The sequence below is a fragment of the Protopterus annectens genome, chromosome 1.part2, assembly GCF_019279795.1.
Source record: "Protopterus annectens isolate FY-2018-M chromosome 1.part2, PAN1.0, whole genome shotgun sequence".
Classification (NCBI taxonomy): Eukaryota; Metazoa; Chordata; order Ceratodontiformes; family Protopteridae; genus Protopterus; species Protopterus annectens.
The window spans coordinates 944,746,719-944,766,998 of NC_056727.1; the positions used below are offsets into that span (position 1 = coordinate 944,746,719).

The following is a 20,280-nucleotide window of genomic DNA, read 5'->3' on the forward strand; positions in this document are numbered from 1 at the left end:
AAAGCCTTTGCAAGGTCAAGGTAGGCTGTATGGACTGCCTTTCCTCATCAGTGGCCTTGGTGACTATTTCAAGAAGTCGACCAAGTTCAAAAGGCATGATCTTCCCTTGACAAAGCCAAACTGGGTCGGGTCCAATGTCTGCAAGTCCCTATATCTTTGTTTATGAGCTCCATTATGATCCTCTCCATAGCTTTGCAGACTAGACTTGTTAAGCTTATGGGGCGGTAATTACCAGGGTCCGTGGGCGCCACCTTTGTGGAGTGGGACCACAGTTGCCTGCACGCCACTCCTTGGGCACGTATCCTGTGGTAAGGCTGAGATTAAACAGCTGCCTTATGTGCGGGTTTAATTCCTCATTTAGCTCGTGTAGCACACAGCCGGGGACACCATCCGGTCCCATTGATGCTGTGTTTTTAGCTTTAGAGAGCAGCTTTCACCTGCGCATTTGAGATGTCCGGGAGGCTACACTCGGCTGGGATAGTTATCTCTCCTTTAGGGGAGAGGGGTGAAGTTTGCACTGAACCTGTCTGCCAGTATGTTGGCAATGTCTGTGGGTTCAGTGATTTTTGTATCATTTTGGACTAATTCTGAGCATATCTGTGAGTTTCCACCCAGGTTCCTAACATAGCTGAAAAAGGCCTTATGATTGTCCTTTGAATCCATGGCAATTTTTCTCTCAAAATTGGCCTTAGTTGATTTTATGAGTGCTCGTATTTTTGCTAATAATGATCAGGGGTGACTTCCTTTTATGGATTTTGTTCTATCATGTAATAGCTTTCTCCTCTTATTGTAAAGTTTGTTAATGGCTGGGGTCCACCAGACTGGACGTTTGCCCTTTGTGGAAAGAGTCTTGGTTTTATTTGGGATTGCCTGATCCATGCAGTCCTGGAGGTGTTCATAGAAGGCATTTGTAAGGGCTTCCAGCTTGGGTTGTGGTTTCCTCTGACTCAGGGGCCTTGAAGGATACCACACCAGTCTTGAGTAGTGTGAAGTTTGCTTTAGAGAAGTTCTTCACTATGGTCTTTTTGTTTGGGGTGGGGCGGATGTGGATTTCCAGTGAGATTAGTTTATGATCAGATCTCACCAATGAGGGATATACTTCGGTGTGGAGCATTTTGTCCCCATGTTTGTGACAATGAGATCTAGTATATTTTCTCCTCGTGGGAACAGTGACTAGCTGTTCCATGGCATTTGAATTTATGAACTCCAGGAACCGTTGGGCTAGAAAGTTAGGGCTTGAGTAATGTTCCCAGTCTATATTCGGGTAGTTGAAGTCACCCAATATGATGGTGTTTGGAGATGCATTTATACCCTCCAGTGTCTTCAGGAAGGCTGTGTGGGGTTCCTGAGTTTGAGAGGGTGGCCTGTAGCATGCTACAATTTGTAGAGCAGTTTTGCCTATTGTTAGTTGCACCTGGATGGTTTCGAAGCTTCATGCGATGCCACCAACCTGGAGGTGTGAGTATCCTTAATGAATATGGATACACCGCCTCCTTTTGTGGAGTGGTCCGGGTTTTGGGGCCGGAACGCATGATATGAGGTAAAACCTAATAGTGCCGGGTGCTCTCAGGAGCCTTGAACCAGGTTTCAGTTACAGCACAGACATCGATGTTCTCCATACTGAGAAGGGCCTCGAAAAGTGCATTTTGAGATTTAGACTTCTGGCATTGAGCAGCATTACCCTCAATTTCTTCCCATTTTGTTTTCTAGGGTGGTAGGTTTAGAATTTGAGCCTTGCCTAAAAAGGCACTATGGGGTGGCAAGAGCCTTAGCCAATATCCGGAATCCCAGGGTGACAGGTGCAAGCCGTCCCTTGCGAAGCAGCGTGGCTTGTCAAGCATGTCATCCCAGGCAGACAGACACTGGATCCCCTTTGAATGACACCAGACATTAAGCCAATTGTTAAAGCTGATCATCTTGTCTCTATATTGTGGCATCATTCTTGGTGAAGGAAGGATACTGCTCAGGGTTAGGGTCATACCTGCCTGGTCTACATAATCAGAGAGCTCCTCTATGTCTCTTTTCATGCAGTCCAGGGAGGTATCGTCTCAGGTCGTTCACACCAGCATGGACAATGACTGTGTCATATTTGTACTTGCTGTGGAGTGACCCAGTGCTTGTGTTATGTGGTGGATTCTAGCGCCCGATAGGCAGCTTACTGTGACCCTCTCCTTGTTCAGCCTGGTGAGTGGGACGTCAGTGTGTCTGACTATGGAGTCACCTATGACAAGTATGTTTGGTGTTGTATTTGGCCTTAAGGGCTGTGACTGCTTTGCACACTGCTTTTGTGGTTTATGTGTTGCTTGTGGGGTGTCTTGAGGTAGCAGTTGTTTGGGTGTCTGCTTTGGAGGCCTCTGCTGTTTAGGTAAATTTTACTCAGAGCCTCCGAGTATGTCTTTGTGTGTTTATGTGTTTGATTCAGTGGAGTGGTAGCATTATGTGAGGCTGGTTTTGTGGTGTGTGTAGTTGCCTTCTCCTCCTGTCTGGTCTTGCCAGTCCTGAGTTGAGAGAGCTCAGCCTCCAGTTTGGCTAAATAGCTGCATCTCTCGCAAGTATTTGTGTTATGTGGGAGGAGGAGAGGGTTGTCTGTGTACATGAGGCAGTTATAACATTGCCTCAAGATTCCCAGATTCACCAGCTGGACCGGAGAGGAGATTGACAACTGACCTTTGGACATGCTAGAATAATATTGGGAAATCCTTAATTGAAAACAAGGGCCAGTGGGGAGTGAGGGTGTAGTGCTTTTAATTTTTAGTGCTGACTTATATAATTGCTTTAGTGAGCAAGTGCCAGGTAACTTGAGTGCAATGTGATACAAGTAACTAAATGCAAAAACGACAAACAGTAACTTTCTTTCAAGTGAAACAAGGAAATAAGTACAGTAAGCAATGCAGATATCACTAGTGATCCACAGAAGCGCTGAGAAGTTGCGTATTAGGTGAATTAGCTTCCAGGGAAATAACAAGCAAACAAACAACAAGTATATAAACAAAGCTAGATTCAGTAGGCCTGGATCTAGTCTATGCTAGAGCAAACAAGGTGAACCAATTTCAGTAAGATACAGTTCAAATATTCAGGCACTATAAACCTTTAACCAGAAAATTCCCAGCTCAGAAGGGCAGAGTCCAGCCTCTTCTCCCACAAGAGTGCATTCCACGAACCTTCTTAATGTAAAATAACTGGCCTGAAGCCCAAGTGCCTAAACCAGAACTAATACACTTGGACACTGGGCTCTCAATCAGCAGTTCCCAACTTAGAAGGATGAAAGCTACCTGTCCTGCCACCACAGTGCTTGCCACAAACCTTCCTAATGTAAAACAACTGGTCTGAAGCCCAAGTGCTTAATCCAAAAGACTTGAATGATAGCTACACTTTAATCAAGTTACAACCAAGCAGTAATAAATACCATTGAATACTTTAGAGAATGTCTGGATTAGTGCTCAAGTTACACAAACAAAGCTAGATCCAGCAGGCCCGAATCCAGTCTATGCCACAGCAAACAAGGCGCACCAACTTCAGTAAGAAACAGTTCAGATATGCATGCACTATAAGCCTTTAACCAGAAATTCCCAGCTCAGAAGGGCAGAGTCCAGCCTCTCCTCCCACAAGAGTGCAGACCACGAACCCTCTTAATGTAAAATAACTGGCTTGAAAGCCCAAGTGCTTAAACCAGAATTAATACACTTTTAGAATAACAGACACTGAGCCCTCAATCAGCAGTTCTCAACCTAGAAGGATGTAAGCTACCTGTTCTGCCACAACAGTGCAGACCACAAACCTCTCGGTGCAAAACAACTAACTGGTCCGAAGCCCAAGTGTTTAAACCAAAAGGCTTAGAATGAGTTACACCAAGCAGTAATAAATACAATTGAGTATTTTAAGATGATGCAAAAGTAAAAAGTAGGTAATAACACAAGTACAGTAAAAGCAGATGAAATTTTTTTTTTTTTTTTTTTTCTGAACAAGTGCTGAGATCAAAGAAACAGATTTGAGTGCTGAAACTAGAAAACTGGCTAGTTACAAGAAAAAAAAAAACAAGCTAGAAGGCTTCCCTCAAACACAGAAGGGCTTGGGGGCTCAGAAGCCTACAAATAGTCTGTACCACTTAACAAGAAAGGCAGGAAATAAGCTTAATTTTTTTTTTTTTTCTATTTCCCAGATGCTCTCTTTGTACACAGTAGGAGTGCCTGAAATCAGAATATGATCTCACTGCACTCAGTTGAGTGAGCAAATGAGATGGGCCCAGAGGCAGGCTGAGGGGCGGGCAGTTTCAATGCCACTAAGATTAACACCAAAACAAAGACAGGGCGGGTGGGTGTGAATAACTGAAGAGCAGAATAACCAGTTAAAAATTCCTTCAACACTCCTTCATACACAGTTTAAATCAATTTAAATACTGTATTTTTTAAAAGAAAAAGTGCATAAAAAGGTACTTAAATTCTCTTATATATCCAGTTGAATATAACCAAGTTCTTAGCTTGCCAAGCTGAAGTTTTAAAGCAGGAATTATTTCACATGCACCAGTTTAAATATGCAAGGACAGGAAATCACTGAATGTGGCTACCCCCACACCTGTAATTACTAGCAAATAACAAAATTCAGCCAACACTAGCTTTTAGTTCAAGTTACTGAAGAGCAGAATAACCAGTTAAAAATTCCTTCAACACTCCTTCATACACAGTTTAAATCAATTTAAATACTGTATTTTTAAAAGAAAAGTGCATAAAAGGTACTTAAATTCTCTTATACGTCCAGTTGAATATAACCAAGTTCTTAGCTTGCCAAGCTGAAGTTTTAAAGCAGGAATTATTTCACATGCACCAGTTTAAATATGCAAGGACAGGAAATCACTGAATGTGGCTACCCCACACCTGTAATTACTAGCAAATAACAAAATTCAGCCAACACTAGCTTTTAGTTCAAGTTACTGAAGAGCAGAATAACCAGTTAAAAATTCCTTCAACACTCCTTCATACACAGTTTAAATCAATTTAAATACTGTATTTTTTAAAAGAAAAAGTGCATAAAAGGTACTTAAATTCTCTTATCGTCCAGTTGAATATAACCAAGTTCTTAGCTTGCCAAGCTGAAGTTTTAAAGCAGGAATTATTTCACATGCACCAGTTTAAATATGCAAGGACAGGAAATCACTGAATGTGGCTACCCCCACACCTGTAATTACTAGCAAATAACAAAATTCAGCCAACACTAGCTTTTAGTTCAAGTTACTGAAGAGCAGAATAACCAGTTAAAAATTCCTTCAACACTCCTTCATACACAGTTTAAATCAATTTAAATACTGTATTTTTTAAAAGAAAAAGTGCATAAAAAGGTACTTAAATTCTCTTATACGTCCAGTTGAATGTGTGTGTGTGTGTGTATATATATATATATATATATATATATATGTGTGTGTGTATATATATATATATATATATATATGTGTGTGTGTGTGTATATATATATATATATGTGTGTGTATATATATATATATATATATATGTGTGTGTGTATATATATATATATATATATATATATATATATATATATATATATGTGTGTGTGTGTATATATATATATATATGTCTATATATATATATATATATATATATATTTATATATATATATATATTTATATATATATATATATATATATATATATGTGTGTGTGTATATATATATATATATATATATATATATATATATATATATATAGGCAGTCGAGATCCAAAACCGACGAAGCTTCTCCTAAGCCAGTCGCCGGTTCAACGGTACTCAGGCACTTTCGCAGCCCCTGATACCCACTACCTTCGAGTCACAGGCCTCTACCGACACCCATGTGGAGTCCGGCATGCCGCAAGATACTCATGTTATTTGACCGACAGATGTATCTCCCTCGGATGAGTCTGGCGCCGCTGAGCAGGCAACGGCTTCTGAGGGTGTTTTCAGACCTCAACATTTGTATATCAAACCGACGACAGCTGCAAAAGCAACTTCTAAAACTATAAAACTGACACATGAGCCACGTGCACAGGCCTCTATGCCTAAAAAACAGATGATCAAAATGGCCTAAGACATTTTTACGTTGATCAGGGGTACCCATCCCCCTCCAGATAAGAGGCCTTGGCAAGACACTGATTATGAATCTTCAGATTAGGTTTCTATTTCTTCTGATCAGGAATTATCTATACCTCCCTATGAGGATTCTGATGCTGAGGAGTCTATTCCATCTGCATCTCCTCCTGTGGATTATTCATTTGGAGAAACCTTGCATACTTTCAGGGAGCATTTTCACTGGGAGAGTCAAGACTTCTCAGAATCAAAAAAGAGGCTCAGGGATTTCCTTCTTCTCCCTCAGCACAAGCTTTTAGCCATTCCCCCTGTTTTAGACTTTGTGGATGATGTGTTTTCGAAGTCAAGCTTGACCCCTGGCTTCTTGCCTCCGGATCCCAGTTAGCCCGACAGATATTACAGGGTCCCTGACTCACATAAAGTTTTATTTAGAAACCCTGCTGCTGATCCTGAAACTATTTCACAGGGTCCAAATGGAGTTAAGGCCTCAACAGCAAAAAAATCCTACCCCCTCTGACAGAGATTCAAGGGCACTGGACAGATGGGGAAAAAGGTTTATACATCTGCAACCTTGGCAATTGGGGCCTTAAACTGTCAATTTCATATGCTTAAGTACCAACATGTTATGGGATTGCTGAAACAGAAAATGATGATTTCAGAATGTGCAGAAAATAAAGAATTGCAGGAATTATTGCATGCAGCTGAACAAGTTGGGAAGCATACTTTGCAATGTGGTTTTGATTCTTTAGAGGCCTCTTCCAGGGCCACAGTTACTGGATCTGTGATTAGGAGGCATGTCTGGTTAAAGGAACAAAATTTGCCTGATCATGTTAAAGCTAAATTGATAGATGCACCTTTACAGCATGATTCTCGGTTTGGTATTAAGGCAGAAGAGGTTTTAAAGAAAATGGAAGACGAAGCTAAGTCTATGGAAACTGTTGAAGACTTCTTACAAGTGCAGCCAACAAGATTCAGTAGACACTGGCCTACAAAAAAAATTGGTCCTTTCCTGTGTCAGACAGAGCTCAAAGGGGCAAATCCAGATGCTCTAAGGGTTCCAGATACCAGGCGCAAGACTCAAACAGGTCAAAGCAATGGGGTGCATCCACCTCCAAATCTGGAGGAGTTAAATTGCACAACTACAGAAAGCAATCCCAATGACTTCCGTCTGCCTACACCAAGCACTTATCTTTTGGCAGCACTCATAGGGGGAAGATTAGCACTTTTTGCTCAAAATTGGCATTTAATAACACAGGACAAGGGGGGTACTAAGCATTGTATCACAGGGATACAGATTCCATTTCCACACTCTGCCAATGGCAAATGGTTGGCAAGATCTGCCAAAAAATCAATGGGCAGAGGCACAGAAACAGGTTACGTCCTTCATGGATATGGGGGCCATTCATACAGTACCAGAACAGGAAAAAGGACAAGATTATTACTCAAGACTGTTCTTATACCCAGAAAGGACAAGGCCTGGCAGCCAATACTGTATTTATCGATTTTGAACACACAACTTCCAAAATTCAAAATGCTGACTTTGCAGCAGCTTCTGCCCATGCTAGTCAAGAATGCTTGGCTGGTGACTTTAGACCAAAAAGAGGCATACCTGCATGTCCCAATAAGCAGTCGTGCAGAAGATACCTCATATTCAAGGCTGGCTTAATGCATTACCACTTCTCTGCACTGCCCTTTGGCTTATCTACTGTGCCCAGGGTCTTTACAAAGTGCCTGGCACCAGTAGTTGCATTTTGCAGACAAAGAAGTGTACAGATATATCCTTACTTAGGCGACTTTCTCATTCAAGCAGAGAGAACAAGGACACTGTTCTTCGACATCTGGCATTTGTGAAAAGGCTTCTAACATGCCTAGGGTACACACTAAATGAAACGAAATCACAACTGGTACCCTCTCTAAAGATAACATTCCTGGGTGCAAGCTTGAATACAACTGCCCAGATGGCTTACCTCACGCCAGACAAACAAAGGCAACTGACTACTTACTTCAAACTGATGGCAACAAAAACCCAGTCTTCTGCAAGACGAATTCTGCAGGCTCTGGGCTTCATGGTATCCTGCATCCTACTAATTCCATAAGCAAGACTGCATATGAGGAAACTTCAATGGTACCTAAAAAGTTTATGGAGTCAACATTCACACAGTCTGAAAACGATGATTCCTCTCATTCCCTTCCTGCAACAGAAGTTTATATGGTGGGCAAAGGCCTGTCACCAAAACATTGAACGGCCCTTTACTCTACCACCTGCCAGCCAAACCTTAACAACAGACGCATCAGATTATGCTTGGGGGGCCCACATGGCAGGAAGATGCATTCAGGGCATATGGCCACCAAAACAAATGCATGTACATGTCAACCAGAAAGAGATGCTAGCTGTTCAAAATGCCCTAACAGCCTTCAAGGACTTATTTCATCCAGGACAACTACTGATAAAGACGATTAACACCACAGTCATGTGGTATATAAACAAGCAAGGGGGAACACACTCCTATACCCCCTTTGCAGGTTAGCCATGGCACTGCGGGACACAGCTTTGACCTACCAAATACATCTTCAAGCTCACTTCCTGCCAGGAAAACAAAACACTCTGGCAGATGATTTAAGCAGACACCTTATTGATCCTTACGAGTGGAAACAAAATCCACAAGTCTTCAGCATGATAACAGAGAAATGGGGAAGCCCAGACATAGATCTATTTGCCTCTCAAAATTATCAGTTGAAAAAATTCTACACAAGGACTTATCACAGACAAGCATGGAAAGTGGACGCCCTATCTTTCAGTATATGCCTTTCCTCCTCTGCCTCTTCTACCCAAGGTCCTCTTAAAATCAGACAAGAGAAGCCAAAGATGATATTAATTGACCCGGACTGGCCCCGCCAATACTGGTACCCAATCCCAAGGAACTTGTCTCAATACCCAGCTTGGACCTTGCCTCAAAGACCACAACTAGTGTCCCAGCAAAACAATCAGATCCTGCTCAATCAGCTACAGACTCTGAACCTGGCAGCATGGCTAATCATGTAATTACACAAACGACACCTCTCAGTAAAGCTGTGATGAATGTCATTTTGGAAGCCAGAAGGCCTAGTACTAGAAAATCTTATGCCGACAAATGGAAGAGATTCTGTGTTTGGAATCAAGCACAAGGAACTGATTTAGCAGAACCATATATTCCTCAGATATTACAATACTTAACTGAGATGATTGACAAAGGCCCATCTTTCTCATCAATCAAAATCCATGCCTCTGCCATTTCGGCTCATTACAATACAGAGCAACTAATCCTCCATCATCCTTTACTAAAGCAGCGTCTTAGAGGAGCCAAAAATGTAAGGCCTCCTAGAAGATCATCACTACCTGCGTGGGACCTCAATTATGTGTTGGAAAAGCTCACCCTGCCTCCATTTGAACCAGCTGCTACAGCTGATATTAAGTTCTTATCGTGGAAGACCGCTGTGCTACTAGCAATTACTTTAGCAAGAAGAGTTTCAGAGCTACAGGCCCTCATGGCTGTAGAGCCTTTTATCGTATTTTATCCAGACAGGGTGTCTCTGAGGACAAATCCTACTTTTATGCCTAAAGTGGTTTCCAGTGTGTCTCTTAACCAAACCATTCATCTGCCAACATTTTATCCAAATCCGCAGAATAAAGGGGAGAGAATTCTGCATTCCTTGGACGTACACAGACAGCTAAGATTCTACTTGAGCAGGACTAAAGCTCTAAGAAAAACTGAGCAATTAGTGTCATATGCTGCAGGATCAGAAGGAAAGGCTATTTCAAAGCAGACAGTTTCGAAGTGGATAAGCCACTGCGTCCGTTTCTGCTACTTACACCATGGTAAACCTGTGCCCAAGGGCATTAGGCCTCATTCCACCAGAGCTGCAGCTACTTAAGCAGCCTTTCTCCAGAGGAGTACCAACCAAAGACATTCTAGAGGCTGCTACTTGGATTTCTGTTCACACCTTTACAGCGCATTATCATTTGCCTCTCTACTCTAAGTCCAGGGCAGGCTTTGCCACTGTAGTGCTGCAGGGCCTTATAGCCTCACCTAATGCTGTTTAGCTCCAGCCTCCCAACTGTAGCTTTGGGATTCTACCCAAATGTAATGACTGCAACAGTGAAACACGAAGAACAGTTGTGTACACTTACCATAAATGTAGATGTTCGAGTGTATTCACTGTTGCAGTCCAGGTTACCCTCCCGCCATCCCCGTCATTCTAAAGTTTATCTTTCCTTCTCTATCTTCTACAACCTATGTGGTGTATTTGCTTGTAGATGAAGGTAAAGTTTATATTGATGCATGTATGTATGTGTGTGTGTGTATATGTATGTGTATGTATGTATGTATATATATATATATATATGTGTGAGTGTGTATATGTATATATATATATATATATATATATATATATATATATATATATATATAAAATATATAGATATGTGTGTAGATATATATATATATATATAGATATATATATATAGTGTGTGTATATGTATGTGTATATATATATATATATATATATAGATATATATAGATATATATAGATATATATAGATATATATATATATATATATATATATATATATATATATATAGATATATAATATAAAATATTGCTACCTTTTTGGGGGCGCCTGACATCGGGGGCAAGAAAACCTAAAGAAAATGGCGTCAGCTGCATGTTTTATACCCATGACGACTTGACGTCATGTAAGAGAAGACAGGAACTGACACAGGACCCAAGACTTTGGAATTCAGGCCGACTGAGGGCAACTTGCCAGCTGATTACCCTAAATGTAATGACTGCAACAGTGAATACACTCTAACATCTACATTTATGGTAAGTGTACACAACTGTACTTTTATTGCAGGGGTCCACCAAACTGGTTTTCTCCTCTTAGAGGAGTGGGTCTTGGTTTTGCTAGGGATGGCATGATCCATGCATCCTTGTAGGTGCACATAGTGCATTTGTAAAGGTTTCTGTGTCTTGGGCAGTGTTATCCTTTAGAGTGGTGGCTGTGAAACTTACCACCTCTGTCTTAAGTAAGGTGAAGTTTGCTTTAGAAAAGTTTTTTACTGTGGTTTCCTTAGTTGGGGGTGGTGGTGGTGTGTGGACATCCAGAGCGATTAATTTATGGTCTGATCTAACCAGTGATGGTTTGACCTCTGGTGTGGAACACGTGTCGCCCATGTTGGTGATGACCAGGTTCACTGTGTTTTCACTTCTGGTAGGGGAGTTTACCAGCTGATCCAGGGCATTTTAGTTGATGAATTCTCGGAAGCGCTGGGCCTGGGAATTTGCACTAGAGTACTTTTCCCAGATATCCTTCAAGGATGCATCTGCAGTCCTAACATATGGGTTGTCCTGCCTCAGGCAGCCCTTCGGTCGGCCGGATTCCAAAGTGTGGGTCTGGCCTCGGCTGATGTCGCACTTCACCCGACGTCCTAGCTGTTAGGGTATAAAGGCATCAGCCGACGCCATTTTCCCCAGTATTTCTTGCCGCGCGGTGCCCGAAGCAGAAGCTGTTCGCAAGTGCCGGTCGGTCAGATCTAGAGAGTTCTACTACCGAAGACTTCTAAAAAAGCTAAGTACCCCATTGGGGACTCTTTCTTGCCTCAGCCGATGTCAGACAAAGTAAATAATTGTTTAACTTGTGGGAAACAAATACCTCATAAGGATTTCCACTCTTACTGCCTTCCTTGCTTAGGCCCAGACCATGACGTATCAGCTTGTCTAGCCTGTGCTTCCTTCAACCGATGGACGCTTAGACGTCGGTCGGAGTTTGCAGAAGAGTTTTTTGGTCCCGCTTTTGCATATAAAATGCCGTCGGAGACTCTGACTATGCAATTAGCTAAAAAGCGCAAGGAAAAGGACCGACACTCGCGGCCCGCGGTTTTGGCTGAAACCACGGTTAGGTTAACCGCGAGTGTCTCGGTTTCGGCTGAAACCGAGTCCTCTGTTCTCCCTTCGGCCGAAAGCATGCCTCCGATAACCGAGGCCTCACAGACCATGGCTGAATCGGCTACTGAAATTACTGCTACAGAAGCAGGCACCCAGGATTTGTCAGACACTATTCCTTTAAACATCTCTACTCCTGCACGTGGGGCTGCTAGACCCCCTGCTTCTATGTCTATCAAGGCCTTTTCCAGGGCTAAAGCAGCCAAATCTTCTAAGGCCTTACCTACAAAAGCTCACTCACACAGGCCTACCTCTAGTTCCCAGATACTCAGCCTGGCTGAGGATCTTATTTCTTTGATCAGGGGATCCCAACCTCACCCAGACAGGTCCTCTCAACCTCCTCCAGATAAGAGGCTTAGGACTGAACCCCCTGAACCTGTCTCTACAGATTATTCCTCGGATGACTCTGATATTTCAGACCATCAGGAAGGTCCATATTCTCCTTATGAGGATTCTGATGCAGAACATTCCATTCCTTCTGCTTCTCCTCCTGAAGAATTTTCTTTTGGGGAAACCCTACACTCTATGAGGGAACACTTCCAATGGCAGGGCCAGGATTTTTCAGATTCAAGGAAAAGGCTAAGGACTTTTTTACACTTACCACAGCATAGGCCTTTAGCCATTCCTCCAGTACTATCAGTTGTTGATAATGCATATAATGATGCCAGTACTGCCCCTGATTCTCTTCCTCCGGCCCCTGCCAAGCCTGACAGATATTACAGGGTCCCGGACTCACACTACCACTTGTATAAGGCTCATGTTGCAGACCCAGAAACCATTTCACACGGCCCTAAAGGTGTGGCAGCTGCCTCTGCCAAAAACCCTCTTCCCTCTGAAAGGGAATCTAGAGCATTAGAGAGATGGGGTAAAAAGGTTTTATACATCTGCTACTCTTTCGGCCAGGGCCTTAAACTGTCAATTTCACATGATTCAGTACCAGGAATTTTTGTTAGACCAGCTAAATAAAAAAACTGTCCTCTCCTGAACCTATAGACCGTAAGTCCCTTCAGGATTTGGTACATAACTCTCAGCAGGTCAGTAATCATTTTTTAAAATGTGGCTATGATGCACTGGAGGCTTCCTGTAGATCAGCTATGACTGGAGCAGTGATTTGAAGGCATGCCTGGCTAAAAGAGCAATCCTTACCAGACCATGTTAAGTCAAAACTCCTGGATGCTCCTATGGAGAAACAAAGTTTGTTTGGCTCCCCTGCACAGGAGGTTCTAAAGAAAGTGGAAGAAAAAGCAAAATCTGTCCAAACAGTCAAGAATTTTTTACAGGTCCAACCTCCGAGGTTTAGCAGAAATTGGCCTTCGAAGAATTGGTCCTTTCCAGACACCTCCAGAGCACAGAGAGGCAGAAATAGACGCCCAAGAGGCAGAGGTCAATCTAGGGGTGCCTACAGGGGACGTCAGTGGCAACCTGCCAACCAGAGAAGTGCTGCCACAGCTGCAACTACAACCACTTCCACAGGACAAGACACAATGACTTGGCCCTGATTCCGCCTACCAGAGAACAACTGGAAGTACCCTTGGGCGGAAAGCTAGCCTTATTTTCAGACAACTGGCATTGCATTACAGGAGACAAATGGACTTTACAAACAATAGACAAAGGGCTACAGGTTTCACTTCCACACTCTACCAAAAAAGAGAGGAATGCCAAACCTTCCACCAAGCCAAAAAACAGAGGCTCTAAAGCAAATCAACAACTTACTAAGGATGAGAGCTATAGAAAAGGTACCACCTATGGAACAAGGCCAAGGATTTTACTCCAGACTATTCCTTGTACCAAGAAAAGAAAACCAATAGAGGCCTATTCTCGACTTGTCCGCACTGAACACATACCTCATTGTTCCAAAATTCAAAATGCTGACCCTCCAGCAACTTCTTCCCATGCTGGGCAAGGAGTCTTGGCTGGTGACTCTAGATCTCAAGGAGGCATACCTGCACGTCCCTATACGACCAGATTGCAGAAGACACCTCAGATTTCTTGCAGGATCAGAGCATTATCAATTCTCAGCATTGCCCTTTGGCTTATCTACTGCGCCCAGAGTATTCACGAAATGCCTGGCATCAGTAATTGCTCATTGCAGGCTTCAGGGAATTCAAATTTACCCATACCTGGACGACTGCCTAATACAAGCGGACAACAAGACAAAATGAACAAAAGATTTGGCAAATGTCATACAACTGTTGCAAGCCTTGGGATACACAGTCAACATTCAAAAGTCAAGGCTAGTACCATCCCAAAGGATAACATTTTTGGGTGCAGAACTGGATACAACAACTCAGATGGCTTTTCTCACAGAGGAAAAACAAAAGCAACTACCAGTCTATTTCATGGCATTAACAACTCAAACTCAGCTTACTGCAAGGAAAGTCCTGCAAGCCCTGGGTTACATGGCATCCTGCATAATCTTGATCCCGCATGCCAGGCTGCATATGAGAAAGTTGCAATGGTACCTAAGGAATGTATGGTCTCAACACAAGCACAGTCTAGAAGCCCAGATTCCAATAATTCCATGCCTGAAAAAAGAATTCCTGTGGTGGGCTCAGGCCTGTCAGATAAACAGAGGATTGCCTTTCCACAAACCACATCCCAGCCAGACCATCACCACGGACGCCTCAGACCTAGGCTGGGGGGCACACATGGAGGACAAGTGTATACAAGGCCTATGGTCCCAAGACCAGCTGAATCTACACATAAATCTAAAGGAGATGCTGGCAGTGAAACATGCAATCCAGGCATTCAGACCATTCCTCCAACAAGGTCACCTGCTGATAAGGACGGACAATACCACAGTCATGTGGTACATCAACAAACCGGGAGGTACACACTCATATCCTCTATGCCAGATGGCAATGGACCTGTGGAATTTGGCCCTGAATCTCAACATTCAACTGCAGGCCAGATTTGTACCAGGAAAAGAAAATTCACTAGCAGTCACCTTAAGCAGAACTACCACGGATGCTCACGAATGGATGCTTCATCCAGATATCTTCAAAACCCTAACAAAGAAATGGGAAATGCCAGAGATAGACCTGTTCGCCTCCCCACACAACCACCAATTGAAGAAATTCTGCTCAAGAGTATACCACCCACTTGCCTGGAGGGTGGACTCCCTTTCCTTCAGCTGGAAAAACCTGACAGCATATGCATATCCACCTCTTCCTTTGATGTACAAAGTCCTACTGAAGATCAGAGAGGAACAGCCAAAGGTAATCCTGATAGCTCCAGACTGGCCAAGACAACATTGGTACCCGCTAATGAGAAGCATGTCTCGGGCACACTCATGGCCTCTACCTCTATGTCCATTACTTCTAACACAGAACAACTACAAGACCCTGCATCCAAACTTGAAAACACTGCAGCTAACTGCTTGGAATATTGCATAAAACAAAATCAACCAGATTTTTCTCAGAGGGTTAAGGACATTATCCTGGAGGCACGCAGACCCTCCACAAGGAAAACATATTCAGCCAAATGGAAAAGATACCTCATTTGGAGTGCAGCAAAGGGAGAAAATGTCTCATTAGCAAACATAGCACACTTCCTGGAATACTTAGCAGAACTGTTCCACAATGGCCTGTCCTACTCCTCCATTAAGATTCATGCATCAGCAATTTCAGCAGAGTACAACATGGATCCTCCAATCTACTCTCATCCTCTACTCAGGCAGTTCTTGAGAGGAATCAAAAGCGTAAAGCCTCCAAGGAAACCACCTCTACCTACATGGGATCTCAACTTTGTGCTGGAAAAATTAACACTTCCCCCTTTTGAACCAGCAGCAACAGCAGACTTACAGTTCTTATCTTGGAAAACTGCATTCCTGCTAGCAATCACTTCAGCAAGAAGGGTATCTGAGTTACAGGCATTAATGGCAGTACAGCCTTTCCTTATCTTCCATCAAGATAGAGTGTCTCTGAGAACTAATCCTACTTTTATGCCAAAAGTGGTCTCCAGGGTATCATTGAACCAAGCTGTTCATTTACCTACATTCTTCCCCAACCCACAGAACAGGGGGGAAAGACTACTACATACCTTAGATGTGCACAGACAATTACGCTACTATCTGGACAGAACTAAGGCCAGCAGAAAAACTGACCAGCTTCTGGTAGCATATGCAACAGGAGTGCAAGGAAAAGCAATTTCAAAACCGACAATCTCAAAATGGATAGGAAATTGCATTAGATTTTGTTACTCTTTTCATGTGAAGACAACTCCTGAAAATATCAGGCCTCACTCCACAAGAGCTACAGCCACCACTACAGCTTTCCTACGAGGAGTGGCTACCAAAGACATTTTAGAAGCTGCTACTTGGAGCTCCGTGCATACATTTGCCAAGCATTATAATCTTCCTTTATACTCCAGATCCCGAGCAGGTTTTGCAACTGCTGTTTTGCAAGGGATCTTAACTACACCATCATTATCTTAGTGCCTCCTCCCCCAGTTTTGCTATGGTATTCTACCCATATGTTAGGACTGTAGATGCATCCTTGAAGGACATAGTGCAGTTTTGTACCTACCATAAATGTAGATGTCCGATAGGTATGCATCTGCAGTCAGGATTACCCACCCTCCTTCCCCTCTGTGGTATTCCTAGGGTACTTACCCCTCTTTTAGCTAGCTGGGGGAATCTATTATAGTGTATTTTTTTGTATGTATATATGTATATATATTTGGCTTTCTACTGTTTGGAATTATCTGCATTTATCCAAATTTAGCCTTCCTAGAGGGCACCTGGCATCTGGGGCAAGAAACACTGAGGAAAATGGCGTCGGCTGATGCCTTTATAACCTAGCAGCTATGACGTCGGGTGAAGTGCGACATCAGCCGAGGCCAGACCCACACTTTGGAATCCGGCCGACCGAAGGGCTGCCTGAGGCAGGACAATCCATATGTTAGGACTGCAGATGCATACCTATCGGACATCTACATTTATGGTAGGTACAAAACTGTACTTTAATGGTAGGGTAATTGAAATCGCCCAATATCAGGGTGTTTGGTAGGACCTTAATGTTTTCCAGTGTCTCCAGAAAGGTGGAGTGGTGGTCCTGGGTCATGGAGGGTGATCTGTAGCAGGCCACAATTTGCATTGCAGAGTTGCCCAATGTTAGTTGTACATGGATGATCTCAGAGGTCTCATGCTGCGCCACTAACCTGGAGGAGTAGGTATCCTTGATGAATATGGATACATCCCCTCCTTTTGTGTTTCAGTCCATGTTCTGTGGCCGAAACGTGTGGTATGAGTTGTAGCCCAGTAGTGCTGGGGCGCTCTTTGGAGCCTTGAACCAGGTTTCAGTTACTGCACAGATGTCGACATTCTCCATACTGAGGAGTGCTTTGAGCACGTGCATTTTGAGATTTAAACTCCTGGCGTTGAGTAGAATAACCCTCGTTTTTTTTGTTAATTGTGCTGTTTACGGAGGTGGGTTTGACTTTTGAGCCTTGCCTAAAAAAAGGCACTATAGCAAGATTCTTGGCCAGTATTCGAAAGCCTAGAGGTGACAGGTGCAAGCCGTCTCTTGCGAAGCAATGCGGCTTGTCGAGCATGTCGTCCCAGACTGACAGATACTGGATCCCCTTTGAATGACACCAGAAGCTTAGCCAATTGTTGAAATCGATCATTTTTTCTTTATACTGAGGTATCATTCTTGGTGAGGGCAGGATGCTACTCAGGGTCAGTGTCATACCAGCCTGGGCTACATGATCAGAGAGCTCTTCCATGTCTCTTTTCATGTAGCCCAGGGAGGTACGTCTCAGGTCATTCACACCAACACGAACAATGACAGAGTCATATTTGTACTTGTTCTGGAGTGACCTGAGTGCTTGTATTATGTGGCAGATTCTGGCTCCCAACAGGCAGCTAGCAGTAACCTTCTGCTTGTCCAGCCTAGTGAGTGGGACATCAGAGTGCCTGACTATAGAGTCACCTATTACTAGTGTGTTAGGTATGTTATTTCGCCTTAACGTCTGTGATTATGCGGCACACTGATTTTGTGTTTTATGTGTTGTCTGGTTTGTGACGTGAAGTGCAGGTTGTTTGGGTGTCTGCTTTGATGGTCTCTGATGCTTTTGCAGGTCTTTATTTAGAGCCTCCGAGTATGATTTTGTGTATTTATGTGTATTTTTTGCCAGTGCTGTTTTAGTAGGTTTGTGTGCGGCTGGAGTTGTGGTGCAAGTGTTAACCTTCTCCTCTTGACTGTCTGTTCCAGTCTTGGGTGGAGACAGCTTAGCTTCCAGTTTGGCTGTATAATTGCATCTCTCGCATATGTTAGTGTTTTGTGGTAGGAGGAGAGGGTTGTCTGTGTACATGAGGCAGTTGTAACATTGCCTCAGGATATGCAGATTCACCAGCTGGACTGGAGAATGCACCTGAAGTTGCCCTTTGGTCATGCTTGATTAGTAGGGTGAGCTGCTTAGTTGCTTGGTTGGTGAGGGGTGAACAAAGCGTCTTGCCCTGCTGGGCATTCAGTGTCAGGGTATATTGGTGCTTGCTATTAGGGCTGAGCAAGTGCTGGGCTGTAAGAGGCTTTTTGAGTGCTTAGGTTGAGAGGTAGACGAGTTTCAAGGGAAAAACTTGAGGAAACTTAGTGGAGCCGGGAATAATTTAACCGTAGCTAACCGGCACTGGCCGGTGCGCAAAACCATGCAAATGCGTTTTTTATAGTAGGGAAATGAAAGAGAGAGAAATTAGCCCAAAATGGCCAATAAACTACTAATTTCTGGGCTGGAACCACTCCTCCGGGGACAGATAGGTTGCTCAAAGCTCCCCTCTTACACAGGTGAGCAGAGAAACGTCCTTCTATCCAAGTAAGGTATGGGCAACTCAGAAACTAGTATCACAGCCCTGAATTCAGCACTAGCCTGAAAACTGGACTACACTAGCTTAGAAAGGTGGGAAACAAGGATTTTTTTTTAAAGGATTAGGCAAAAACAGAAAAAAATACACTCAAAACAGCTCTAAACGACTACAAATGATCAGAAAAGGCTATCACACTTTAGTGTGTAGCCTAAAGCAATTAAACAAATTATTTAAACAAAAAACTTTTTAAAAGTGCAGGCAGTCAAATAAGTACAATATGTGAAAAAAACAAGCTTTTAAATCACAATAAATGCTGGAAAATCTGAGTTTAGGCGGAAAACAGTTAAGTACAGCAAGAAAGTACAGAAAGCTGATACTTGATCACTGCAAAGTCTCTCTCCTAAGCTAGAAGGCATGTATCAGTTTAAGGCTTTCTAGTGCTACCAGTAGGTTAGTTACAGGAAAGATGGGAAATAAGTGCAGATGTGGTCTTTTATACCAGAAAGTTGAAAGAGATGGACAAACTGTCCAAATGGTCAATAAACTACTATTTCTGGGCCAAGAACCTCTCCTGTCATGGTAGACAGGCTACCTAGTGCTTGCCACTCCCACTGATAAGCTAGAAGGCTTTCCTCAAACACAGAAAGGCTTGCGGGTCTTAGAAGCTTACCAGCAGTCCTGGATACAGCAACTCTGTATCTGGACTAGGCTAGTTACAGGAAAGGAGGGGAACAAGTACAAACTTAGGCTTTTAAGCCAGCAAGTTGAAAGAAATGGAAACTGCCCAAACGGCCAAATAAACTACAATTTCTGGGCCAAAACTCACTTCCCGTGGAGGATAGGCTACCTAGTGCTTATCACTCCCACTGATAAGCTAGAAGGCTTTCATCCAACACAGAACGGCTTGGGGGCTCAGAAGCTTATTAACAATCCTGGATACAGCAACTCTGTAACTGGACTAGGCTAGTCATAGGAAAGGCGGGAAACAGACACAAGTGCGGCTTTCAAACCAGAAAGTTGAAAGAGATGGAAAAAACTGCTCAAACAGCCAATAGCTCCAATTTCTGGGCCAGGGACCACTCCTCTTGTGGTAGATAAGCTACCTGATGCTCACCCCTCCCACTGATAAGCTAGAAGGCTTCCCTCCAACACAGAAAGGCTCTGGGGCTCAGAAGCTTACAAAGAGTCCTGGATACAGCATATCTGTACCTGGACTAGACTAGTAACAGGAAAGGCAGGAAAGGAGTGCAAACACAGGCTTTTAAATCAGAAGTTTGAAAGAGATGGAAAAGCTTCCCAAACAGCGACTAAACTATAATTTCTGGGCCAGAAACCACTCCTCCTGTGGTAGATAGGTTACCTAGTGCTTACCACTCCCACTGATGAGCTAGAAGGCTTCTCTCCAACACAGAAGGTCTTGG

General features: G+C 43.2%; 1 protein-coding gene across 1 annotated transcript in view; it reads left to right on the top strand.

Annotated features, from left to right (window-relative positions):
* The window catches only part of TRMT61B (tRNA methyltransferase 61B), a gene marked incomplete at its 3' end in the record, with an annotated part of 420,876 nt that extends 417,933 nt beyond the window's left edge, over positions 1-2,943 (top strand). The window contains exon 6 of the mRNA XM_044059889.1: positions 2,939-2,943. Within this exon, the coding sequence (XP_043915824.1) occupies positions 2,939-2,943 (5 nt within the window). The remainder of the gene's footprint in view (positions 1-2,938) is intronic.
* Positions 2,944-20,280: the final 17,337 nt, after the last annotated feature.